The 10,612-nt window shown below is 39.7% G+C and overlaps 1 protein-coding gene across 1 annotated transcript in view; it reads right to left on the bottom strand.

Moving 5' to 3' along the window:
* LOC134744133 (poly(A)-specific ribonuclease PARN-like) overlaps nucleotides 1–10,197 on the bottom strand; it is a 47,359-nt gene extending 37,162 nt beyond the window's left edge. The window contains exons 1-9 of the mRNA XM_063677830.1: nucleotides 10,055–10,197; nucleotides 9,632–9,982; nucleotides 8,335–8,467; nucleotides 7,431–7,586; nucleotides 6,547–6,679; nucleotides 6,070–6,191; nucleotides 5,216–5,334; nucleotides 1,569–1,805; nucleotides 221–307 (exon numbers count right to left, since the gene is read on the bottom strand). Of these exons, the coding sequence (XP_063533900.1) occupies nucleotides 221–307; nucleotides 1,569–1,805; nucleotides 5,216–5,334; nucleotides 6,070–6,191; nucleotides 6,547–6,679; nucleotides 7,431–7,586; nucleotides 8,335–8,467; nucleotides 9,632–9,982; nucleotides 10,055–10,073 (1,357 nt within the window). The 5' untranslated portion in view covers nucleotides 10,074–10,197. The remainder of the gene's footprint in view (nucleotides 1–220; nucleotides 308–1,568; nucleotides 1,806–5,215; nucleotides 5,335–6,069; nucleotides 6,192–6,546; nucleotides 6,680–7,430; nucleotides 7,587–8,334; nucleotides 8,468–9,631; nucleotides 9,983–10,054) is intronic.
* Nucleotides 10,198–10,612: the final 415 nt, after the last annotated feature.

Raw genomic sequence — 10,612 nt, forward strand, 5'->3', positions numbered from 1 at the left:
TATGTTAGTAATATCATTTAATATTTACTTGTTGCTCTTCAATTAAGTGAAACTCGTGAAGAAATCAGTCGAATGGCACTAAGACATCTTTTCCCTCAGAGTTGAAAGGTCAGATGACATTCAATTTCGTAAAAACCAATGCCTTCGCCCATTCTTGCCAAAGCGATCCCCAGATCCAACTGGATGCTACCGTAAAAGCGCTGATGATTATGGATCTTACCGAAAGGACTGAACAACTGATTGATTTCATTCCTCTGCCACTCCATGGGGTACGTGAGATGGAACACGTGGTCTCTGGACGGGGTAGCTGCGAACAAAATATTTCATTTAATTTGTTATTGACTAAACAAGCAATCTGTTGGCACTGATGACACCTATTTAATATATTTTCATTTAATTAAAATTCAACTTTCAACATCATGTCGTATGACAGTTTGCAGTCAACGAAATAGTGACGTCTAACCTTTCTCCAAACTACCATCAATCAGTTCATCGCCTCGTTTGTAACCTAACCAGAACTCGTCCCACTCGCCGTTCACTATGGAAGGTAGAGGTAAGGAAATGAATCTTCATGTATCAAAAAGTGACCGCAAAAAACAGTAAATAGGCGGCGCCACCATACACTGAAGTACCTAGACAATACACCTAGTATTTATATAGATGTGCGACCGTGAGGGACAGAACATACGCAATGCGACAAAATTAAAAACACGTTTTAACATTCCTGACAACATACCAGAAACAACCTACGTAATTTGGTCGGGTTATTTGCTGCCCCTCCCCTCCTTTCATCTCTACATTATTATAACTCTATGGTTCATAATATAGAGTCTCCTATATATTACAATACTCTTTGGTCTCAGAGCCTACCTAGCGCCACCGGAGAGATTAGGAACTATTATTTAAAGCTGAAAGCGGTCACTTTTGCAACAATTCTGCCATTAGAGTTTTGGCATCCTTTCTATACCATCCATACCGTTCAAAATACAGTGTCGTGTCACTGTCAGTGTGTGTCAGAACAAAGTTTATAACTTTCTATAAGCGCTCATAAATGACATAGTATCGACAAAGTATTTTTGCTTGACACACGTTTATCTCAAATGTGTTCTCCTAAGCTCAAACTTTTTTTGGTACCTTTTCATCCACTTCTACTACTGTGAACAGCAAAATGCACCGCTTACGACATAGTGTCGTTGAAAATCAATTTAGTCAGTAGAAAAATGCCGCAAATTTGAGAAACGTAGTCGGGAAGGTTCGATGTACCACACAAATTTTGAATTCTGAAAATGTTCTACTGACAATTTTTTTAGGGTTCCGTACCCAAAGGGTAAAAACGGGACCCTATTACTAAGACTCCGCTGTCCGTCTGTCTGTCTGGCACCAGGCTGTATCTCATGAACCGTGATAGCTAGACAGTTGAAATTTTCATAGACGATGTATTTCTGCTGCCGCTATAACAACAAATACTTAAAAAAAAAACGGAACCCTCGGTGCGCGAGTCCGACTCTCACTTGGCCGGTTTCTTTTTTACTAGGATCACTAGTGCACACTGTATAGGAACAACTTACGATCCGGTCCATCAATATTCATATACGGCGAATCCTGATACGCAGTCTTCGTAAGGAATAGCTTATTAAGAAACGGCCTGAGCAGCGCCGCGCTAGGCTCGGACCTCTCGCTCTCTCCGCGCATGCGAGACACGTGCGACCGCATCGCTAGGAAGCACAGGCCGGTCACGAAGGCGTCGTAGCCGGCTTCGTGTGGCTTGTCATCTGAGAGGGTGTAGCCGCGGCCTGATGACGATCCTGGAATTATTTGGAAGTTTTAGAAATATATTTCTCTGAAATTAAGTTGGTTTGATGTTTAAAAATAAAAAGAGAACGCTAAATCATAGTAATTACTTACAAAGTAAAACATAAAAAATTTGCATGAAGCGTAATTTTGAAACGCATACGCCATAAATGGTAGATAAATAATTCATTGACACTCTCCTTGTATATAATATATGTATGTATCTATATATATAAACGTAAAAGTCCTGACTGACTGACTCACTTAAATCAACGCCCAGCCCAAACCGTTGGACCTAGAGAGCTGATTTTTTCACAATAGGTAGTTTTTATAACGTTAGTATCCACTAAGAAGGGATTTTTCAAAATTCATCCCCTAAGGCAGGAACCCCTCGCTTGCGGCCCGCGAGCCTCCAGGCTACATTAGTCCTACGTCACTAAAGTGATGGAGTGAGACAGAAAAGTCTTTAATTTCAATTTAATTTTTTTGGAGTTGGGACCCATTATCACAAGATCCACATAAGGTAGGAAGATAAGGTCCGCAATAGCTACATAAGAGGAAGCTTCAAGGTCGCACCTATAGCTGACAAAGTAGTAGAAAAACGCCTCCGATGCTATGGGCACCTACAGAGACGCCCTGAAGACCATATAAACTTGCCGACGATACAAAGAGGACGGGGAAGACGCCCTTCCACCTGGTTGACGACGGTCGAGAAAGACCTCAAAGATTTAAACGTCAATAAAGACACCGCACCAAATCGCGTGCAATGGAGAAGATGGACAAGGAGGGCCGACCCCAAGTAAATTGGAATAACGGTCGAGGAATATATATATCACAAGATCTACATTAAATGTGCTGATCACTCAATATGCACAGACGTGCCAATATGAGTGTCTGCCTATTGCAATTTAAGAGCGCGCTGAATGTCGGGTTTCGCCCAACCTTTAAGTGTGGAGGGTTCGCTGAATGTCGGGCTTCGCCCGACCTTTAAGTGTGGAGGGCGCCGCTGGCGCCCTGCTAGTAAGCGCGCTTCGCCCGACCTTTAAGTGTGAGGGGCGCCGCCGGCGCCCTGTATGTAAGAGCGCGCAGGGCGCTGAATAACTGTGACGGACGCCGCAGGCGCCCTGCATGTAAGAGCGCGCCAAGCGCGGTGAATGTCGGGCGAAGCCCGACCTTTAAAGTATGAGGGGCGCCGCAGCAAAAATGTATATTAAAAGTAGTCCTTTTTGACAAACGGCAATGTACCTTTTGCGTAATAAATTCACGAATTATTAACAGTGTGCGGCCCGCTGCAATTTTGCTAACCGCTATGTGGCCCTTGGCAGCTAAAAGGTTGCCGACCCCTGCCCTAAGGGAATGAAATGAGGGTCCAAAATTTGTATGGGGTTCAAGTTTTATTTTAAGCTAGCAATTTGAAACTTCGTAAAAAGATATACTATTAAAATACAAGAAAACTAATTTTAGTGTTTTTGAAAATTCATCCCCTAAGGTGGTGAAAAAGGGGTTGAAAGTTTGTATGGAGATATAATTTTTTTTCAAGTGCGGGACTTGAAACTTCGTATATGGACATATTATTAGAATACAGGAAAAGTAATTTCAGTGTTTTCAAAAAGTCATCCCCTAACAGGGTTAAAAAGGGGTTAAATTTTTGAATCCATTACAAATGCTTTGAAACTTCTTAGAAAGCCATAATAGCCGATTACAAAAAACAAAAAAATTCGACGTTTTTGAAAATTCAACTTAGGAGTTGAATTTTCAAAAACGTCGAAATTACTTTTTTTTTAGGGGTTAAAAAAGGGTTGAAAGTTCGTAGGGGTCCTAATTTTATTTTAAGCTAGGTACTTTTTGAAACTTCGTGGAAAGATATATAATTAAAAGAGAAGAAAACTAATTTCAACGTTTTTGAAAATTCATCCCCTAAGGTGGTGAAAAAGGGGTTGAAAATTTGTATTGAGATCTAGAATTTTTTCAAGTGCGGGACTTGAAACTTTGTATATGGACATATTATTAGAATACAGGAAAAGTAATTTAAAAAGGGGTTGAAAGTTTGAATCAATTACAAATGCTTTGAAACTCCTTAGAAAGCCATAATAGCCGATTCAAAAAAAAAGTAATTTCGACGTTTTTGAAAATTCATCTCCTAAGGGGGTTAAATCCCGTCCGGCGGTCCGTCTGTCCGTCTGTCTGTCTGTCACCAGGCTGTATCTCATAAACCGTGATAGCTAGAAAGTTGAAATTTTTACAGATGATGTATTTCTGTTCCCGCTATAACAATAAATACTAAAAAGTACGGAACCCTCGGTGGGCGAGTCCGACTCGCACTTGTCCGGTATATTTTTTTTTTCAGTTAGAGGCTTGCCACTTCGTAGTTTGTGAAAGCAAACTGTAAACTTCATGCGTTGTATAATTATTAACAACCTAGCGACCCGCCCCGGCTTACTGATGTGTTATACCATAGAGTAACTGATACTAGAGCGTTACTGTCATAGTAAATTTTGTAACCCCAGTAAATTCACTGCCATCTGTCGACACACTTTAAAACTAAAAATGAAGATTTATAAAAATACGATAGAATGTATTTAAATATAGATAAATGATTTTTTTTATTTGCATTAATTATTTTTATGATTTTGACCAATGTTCTTTCACTGATATGCGTTAAAATTGTTAAATAACAAACGAAACCGTCAACGCCATCTATACGACTGTAGGCCAAAACTAGTAGCGCCCTCTGAACGAGAATCAATTTTTTTTGATTTTCGAGGCACGTTTTTTCCTTAGACTGTATCCATCTATTACGGAGTTATATCTATCTTTGGTTATACATATAAACCTTCCCCTTGAATCACTCTATCTATAAAAAAACCCGCATCAAAATCCATTGCGTAGTTTTAAAGATCTAAGCATACATAGGGACAGACAGACAGTAGGAAGCGACTTTGTTTTATACTATGTAGTGATGATGATCAACTGTCCCTACTGATATCTTTTGCTGCATAATATTCTATGCTCATGTAAAATATATAACCACCAACATACAAATCCACGCGTACGAAGTCGCGGGCAACAGCAGGTTATTATATAAAACAACAAATACCTACTACAATTCGAGAACACACAGGGGAAAGGGGATTACTTGACGACTTGTTTCCGCTAATTTTATCTTGTTAAAACTACTCTCATGGGAAATCTTTGAATACGAATTTAGAACAATCCGAATAACTGAACTGAACAATATAACCAATTCGTACACAGCGAACGGTGCGTTATACATACTACTTTAAAGATCGCAGTCGTCCGTACATGCCCGTAAGTATTCCCAGGGCTCCCAGGCTAAAATTTTTGCGAAAACCTTTGCAATGTATAATTGACATTTTTTTTCCGAGCGCATTGCAATTTTGAAGTTTTAATTGTTTCAACTTACCGACTGTAGGCAGGCCGAAAGGCGGTTCTGATAGGGTGGCCAGTAAATGCTGCAGCACGCTGGAATTCACCTTGTCCTTGAAGGGTGGCAAACTGGACATGTATTTTGTGTCCAGTAGGCTGTGAACAATCATATCTTATTATATACCTATACATACATTAAGCTAAGCTTAAGTGTGCCGCCGGTAATCATAATTTTATTGGGAAAATGTATACGAAAGCACTAGTACCTGAGCGATAAGGGTACAAACATAGTACAAAGTAAACTAAGTGGACTCCGCGCTTCACGCCCAGCCGAACGCGCCGCTGATTGCTCGCCACTATGGCTGGAATGTCCCAACCATGAAACGCACGCTCGTGCGTGTACGGTCGACGCTGACACCGACCGCCATACATTTGTTTTAACCAATGTATGGTGGGGTCAGCGTAACCGTGGAGCGTGCGTTTCATGGCCCTCGGGTAAGGCCGCTTTCCCACTGACGTCCAGTTTTTTGCGGGTACGGTTTTCTGCGGGATCCAGTTTTCCGTAGTATGCGTGCAGTATCCCGCAAACAGAATGCTCGTGTGAACGTTACTATATTAGTACGTATACTACTAAAACGGAATCCTGCAGAAAACCGTATCCCGCAAAAAACTGGACGTCAGTGGGCAAGAGCTCTAAGACGCGCGACTTCCAAAGCGGGGGTCGTGGTTTGTACCCCGGCTCGGTGTCAATAAGTTTCTCTGAACTTATAAGTATGTTGGTAAGTATATAAATTGACCGAATATTGTAGTAGGTGGCAATCGCAATAAATCAGCAATAATCGCAGTCATACAAAGGCTTAGTAGCCTGGCATATGGAATGATAATACTCACCTAGGAAACATGCAGTGTGCAAATTCTTTGAAGGTCTGGTAGTCTGGTGGCAACGGTTGGAAGAAATGGTTGAGCGTGTGAAGCACATCTAACAACATGTTATGTCCGACCACCAGCTTCTCCTAAAATTCAGTATAAAAAACATTATGTTACAGGGATAAGTAAAATAAATAAGGTATAGTAAGTAATGACATAAGTATGATATGACACCGCGACGTGAACGAACGCTTAAAATAGGCCTAAAAAAGGCCTGAAGTCACTCAAATAGCAATGAAACCGGCGGTATGAGCTTTGTACCTAACTATGAAACTTAAAAAGTAGTTAATTATTGCCTCTTAGAAAACCCAACTGGTTTCTGGAGGAAGAGTGAAAGGAGAAAACCTCATTCCTGCTCCTTTTTTGACCTTACGGTCTCGCACTGCATTTTCTGGTTATTATCTGTCATTACAAAACCCTGGGTAAAGATGGACTACTCACCGACTGACTGATCATCCGCGCCACTTTAGAGAAACCGACTGCCTCTTCAAACTCCTCCCATTCCTTGTCCTTCTTCATGGCTTCTCGATCTTGAGCCGCGTTCTCCGGCGTTACCCGTGTCACTTTCAGTACTCTACGAATCAAACAATCATAGCCATGGTCTGTCTTAGTACTAATTATTGAATAAAAATAGTTCCACCTGATAGAAAGTGAACACCATAGCCCACTGGTCAACAATCTGGCCAGCGAAAAAGCCAAATTCCATACAACCAGCCCCCGAAAAGATAATAATCCAGCCCATAAACAACTATTCCATGAGGGTAAGAGAGTAACTAATATATATATTTATAATTGTTATATGAGTTTTGGTCAAATTCGGCAAAAAAAAAAAACATTTTTTTTTTGCGTTTTCTGCACACGACACGTTATTCTTTCTCATCTTGGCCATCGTTGACATCGTTAGTCTTATACATCTTGGCGAAAATAAAACATTAAAAACATTGTTGCAAATATTGCGAGTTTCCTTTAAAACTTTAATGTATGTCAGTAGGTATGTCTAAACCAAGTCACATAGTCATAGTCGCAGCCAAAAAGGCGTTTTTCACTAAGTTATTACAGAAACATATTTGCTCAAGAATTGTCATTATCTTTAAAACAAGACCAATTTCAGTTTAAGTACATATGACATTTTAGTCACTAAATGCGGTCAAGTCCGCAAATGTCTTAAAATCCGTCGGGTTTTACCAGCCCAGGGTTGTATATTTCCCTGGATTGATTTTAAATTGGGGGTAAAATCAGTCTCTCTAATAGGTCACAGAGGTAAATACAGAAAAAAAGTTAGAAATCTCTGCATAGCCTCTCTGCAGATTAGATGCTTGGCATACCTGTTCTTGTTCTCCAGTACTTTGGTTTCCACGTACGCCTCCCCCTTGAAACGCGAGCCAAGTTCCTGGAAACACAGCCGCCTGATGAACGCGTTACAGCGGTCGATCTCCATCTCTTCAGATTTCTGCTCGTCCAGGAACTGACGCACTTTTTTACTGAAAAAATAATAATAATGCAAATAATAATGCAATGCAATGTTGTCGAGTGGAGGAAACGAGGGGAGGCCTTTGCCCAGCAGTGGGACACTAAAGTAGGCTATTTAAAAAAAAAATAAAAAAAAATGCAATGTTAGAGAAGAGAGATCTGTTAACAAGCTACGAAAGTGATGTGTAATAGAATAAAGACTAGATATACTTGCCCTTTACGAGGATTAGGGATAGGAGAGGAGAGTATATAGGACTTTTGGTATACACTAAGTACAGGTTGGTAAAAATTTCAAGCTATGATACTGGTAGGTATGATACAAGAACTTGTTTGTTTCCAATGTAACTGTTAATGTTTCCTTAGCTGTCTCTGATTAGATAGCATTCTTGGTTTAACATTACATTGTGTATTGATTGTATTGTGTTGCTTGTCCTAGGGCACCCCGGAGGTGCATAGGGCCTCCACAAGATCCTTCCGCGCCTTTCTGTCTTGAGCAACGTTCTTGGTCAGTCCTACGGCTTTACACTGTACACTGTACGATATTACATTGTACGTAGTAATAATTCAACGGCACAACATGTTTATACTCCTCTTTTTTTAAAGATTTGGTAATTTTTATGTTATTTCTACTCAGCATCATAAGCTCTTTCAATCCTAATAGGAAAAAAAGGCTCTGGCATGACTGCCTTTAGAAGTGTGTCAGCTTCTCAAGTTTACAGATTAAGGAGCATAACTAAAAACTAATGTTAAGATTTTTACCAAATATCTTCAATCTGCTGTTTATTCTCGTCCGGCACCGGGATGATGTTATTCTCATTGGCATACAATTTCTGTCTCTCCGTGAGCATTTCTCTTAGACGGGTCTCGGTTGGCTCCGTCATGTATGGGATGCCTGGAACAAGCTCTCAAATCTACAAAATATGTCATTAATTTGTAAGAAGTACGTAAATTTAAATAATTCTACTCTGATAAAAAAAAGTTGTACTACTGTCGCCCTGCAAGTGGGTTGGCGGCCATTTAAGATGGGAGTAAATTACATAAATTCCGAAAAACTCATTGGTTTTAAAGTAGTCACCACCAGTAATATACTTTCTTAATACATCAGGATAATTGGTAGGTCACAATGAAAACATTAATGTTTATAACAACTTTTAACTGATTTAAGATTTTCATAGCCCATGATGATATTTATGGGGTTTGAGTAAACAAACTAAACAAATACGCCATACAAGATTAACTACAGCTACAAGTATAGAATTATGATTTTTTATGTATTGTACATCTACAATGGTTCAACGTAAATTATAATAAAGATCAAACTTGGAGAGTTGAAAAATATACAGCTTGGCATTATTATTATTATTATTATTTGTATCTCCTTGGATATCACGGGCCTATAAATCCCGGTCTTTTGATAGGCTTGCGTGGGGATATAGATCCAACACGTAGAGGCCCCTTGGAGAGCTTTAATGTCATGTAGAACGCCTGCTGGAACCCGTTCACAGGCGCAACAATAGACATCCATGAACCGGTTGCAGCAGGCAATGGGACTATTGCAGAAAAAATGAACAGTATACCGATCTATGGATTGAAGTTTGGGTGGACAATGAGACTGGGTTATTGTAAAGATCTCCGGACACCTGCCATAACAATGTTAAAACACGTTATCGAGGCAGGTGGTGACTTGCCGCTGACTAGATTATCTATTATTATTATTATTATTTCATTTTAGACAGGCAGCTGATGCTGGTACGTCTAAATCATAGTTCACTTAGCACAGTAGCAGCAGCAGCAGCAGCAGCATTATTTGTATAAAACCAGTTGAGCATGAGTCGCTATTAAGAAAAATATTTCAACATAATAAAAAAATTGTGAGATGTTATATAACCCTATGTCAAGGGTTGGATACTAAACCATGGTCAATTAAAGAAGTATGCTTATATGCGGGTTTGAGAGGTTATATTATCTCTACTGCTAAATAGTTTTTTTTTTTTTATTTACTTTAAAATTATGACTTAAATTCCATAAAAAAACGTTAGTAAACAATGCAACTTACCGTCTCGTATTAGCTTGTTGAAATCAAACCCCTGAGCTGACAGAAAATCCAAACTGGAGCTTTGACAGAGAAACATCCGCTCTGGGCCGGGCCGTCCGCGCGGGAACAGATAAAAATTATACGCGTCGTTCATGTACTGCTTCGCATCCTCGTCCCAGTAGAACGCACACAGCCCGAACTGGATTAACAAAAAATCCTTACAACCCGCCATAGTCCGTAAGTAATACTCCCCCGGAGAATCAAACATAGTAACGTCGGGCCCATGTATTAACCCCGTAAACTCCGCGTCTATCACTAGAAAGTCCGCTCTCTTTATAGACTCACTCACAAGAGGCAAGGACTCCTTCAAATCTGAAAAAAGAACACGAATCTTGTAAACACCTTGTGCACAAAGCAACACTACTTTATTATTTTTTTACGTACTTTTGCGAGTGACTTCCATGATGCAAATTATTAAAAAGAATAGTTAATTCCTTTCAGAATTATTTAATTAGAGATATGTCGTTATTTATGCCTATAGTTCATTAAAAACAAGAAAGAATATTCGATATCGCGATACAACGCGCCGCTCTATATACTAATACTACTCTTTGCTCTCGTCTAGACTAGACGATTGACAGCTGAGCAGCTGTCATTCATAACTTTTTAGCATTCAGGTGCGTTCGGGTATCACCCCCCTTTTGATCGTTCCGGTTTTTAACCGAATTAAGAACTGTCATTACTTAACCGATTTGAATATAAAGTTGGTCAATCAAATCTTGTCAGTAGTAAAAGGCGGCAAATTCAAAAAATGTAGGCGCGATATCGTCCCATAAAAAATTTGAATTTCGCGCCTTTTTCTACTGACAAGATTTGCTTGACTAACTATATTTTTTTTTTAATTCTGCAAGTTCTAAGGCCCCATAGGCACGAGAGCTTTAAAAGCGTTGCGTGTGTGACGCACCCATAAGTAAGAGCGAGAAAAAATATCGCTTTCTCGCT

This window comes from Cydia strobilella, chromosome 9 (genome assembly GCF_947568885.1).
Source record: "Cydia strobilella chromosome 9, ilCydStro3.1, whole genome shotgun sequence".
Lineage (NCBI taxonomy): Eukaryota > Metazoa > Arthropoda > Insecta > Lepidoptera > Tortricidae > Cydia > Cydia strobilella.